The 1663-nt window shown below is 50.5% G+C and overlaps 1 protein-coding gene across 1 annotated transcript in view; it reads left to right on the top strand.

The window, feature by feature from the left end:
• LOC116073720 (sodium channel protein type 10 subunit alpha) overlaps positions 1-1663 on the top strand; it is a 110398-nt gene that overhangs the window by 58476 nt on the left and 50259 nt on the right. Inside the window, exon 9 of the mRNA XM_031345743.1 lies at positions 826-937. Within this exon, the coding sequence (XP_031201603.1) occupies positions 826-937 (112 nt within the window). The remainder of the gene's footprint in view (positions 1-825; positions 938-1663) is intronic.

Genomic DNA, 1663 nt, shown 5'->3' with positions numbered 1-1663 from the left:
AGCTGTCCGAGCCGCACAGTGGCAGCCAGCACCAGGACTTAGCAAGTCCTGGGTTGTGTTTCTCCCCCATTAAGTGGGAAATTTATTAGGGGAAAGGGCATGCATACCTTGGTGTGCTTCCCAGGGAGGGGACCGAGGGGAACCAACCACAGCCTGCCGAGGTCCACTTCACTGTTTATCCCAGAGCCCGTTCCTTCTTTGTATCCAGTTAGCTTGGCTGCCTCATACTCTGGCTGAGGTATGGGGTAAAGTGAGGGTAGAACCCCTCTATTTCTCTTCCCCAGTTCTCCTAACCTTACCATTTGAACCCTAATGTTTGTTCGAACCCCAGAAAATGCCTCATGCAGCATTTTGTTACTGGGATGCACCCCCCAGTCTCCTGTATCTGCTCCCGGGACAGTCACATTCTTGAGTGTTCAACCTTGATTCTGCCTGGTGAAACTACGCAGCTAGTGCAAGGTGACTCTTTAAGGCCTTCCACATCGCAAGAACCTATGTTCTTTAGCGAGATCCCTAGTTCTCCAAGCCTCTTTGCCTCTCCTGGGGCTTGACAAGCTCTTTTTCCAAATAAACTTCTCAAATTTTATTGGCTGGGCTCATCCCTTCCAACCTGGGCACTGTCTCCATCCTGCCTGTGTGCTGGTCCTGGAAGCTGAGCTGTTGGCCCGAGCTTCCGATACCATCCCTGTTTCTTCAAGCCTTACCTCAGGCTCCTGGCTTCACAGTGCCGCTCGCTCACAACTGTATGAGAGCAGCCGATAAGAAGCTAAAGCACCTGGCTTTGCTGCTGAAGCCCTCACGTCCACCCTGCTTGTGTCCCGGCAGGCACTCGATGCCGCAAGGCAGAAGAACTTCCTGTCTGCAGATTACTTGGATGAACCTTTCCGAGCACAGAGGGCGATGAGCGTCGTCAGTATTATGACTTCTGTCATTGAGGGTGAGTGTTGCTCATGGAGATGCCTGCCCTCCGTGCTGTGATGAGTCTAAGCCAGCCCAAGGACCTCTCTCTGTGGCCTGAGATTCTCCATACTCTACATGTATAGTTCATAAGCCTTAGCCCCCACCCCCACCCCAGCCTCCTTTACTAACATGTTTTTTATGTGCATAAAGTTCCCAAAACAAGAGAGACTCCAATGAAGAAGTGCTCTGGTTCACTTATTCGAATTAGCATCTGCTTCATGCATGCTCACAAACTAGTTTCTCAGAAACATGAGACAATGTCAGTCAACCCTCACCACCACCACCCCAGGTGTGTGAGGAACTCAGATCTTTCATTTCCTGGCATGGCAAAGTTATTCCTCATGTTGTCTGTAACTCTAACTTTCATTGTTGAGACTTTGTTTCTGTCTCGAGCTCTTACTGTGCCAAACGTTGGAAGACAGCTGAAGTAAATTAGCCAACCCATTTCACCAAATCCTTTTCAGTTCTGCCAACCAAACCGGAGTAGACTCAGTCTCCTGAGGGAATGTGTTTATGACCCAGCAGAGAGTGGGAGGTGAGATGGGGTGGGAGTGGCTCATGGCCTCCTGCACACACAAGTCCCAAGCCAGCATGGCTGGACCATCTCTGAGTACAGAGGCGGTTCGAGCCCAGTTATCACTTCACTACAGGACGGGCAGAATCTTGTTTTTGCAAATCCACCTACCTGCACACCTACTAGAGA

The sequence above is a fragment of the Mastomys coucha genome, unplaced genomic scaffold (genome assembly GCF_008632895.1).
Source record: "Mastomys coucha isolate ucsf_1 unplaced genomic scaffold, UCSF_Mcou_1 pScaffold23, whole genome shotgun sequence".
Classification (NCBI taxonomy): Eukaryota; Metazoa; Chordata; class Mammalia; order Rodentia; family Muridae; genus Mastomys; species Mastomys coucha.
The sequence above is the reverse complement of the archived record's forward strand: the minus strand, read 5'-3'. Positions and strand labels throughout refer to the sequence as shown.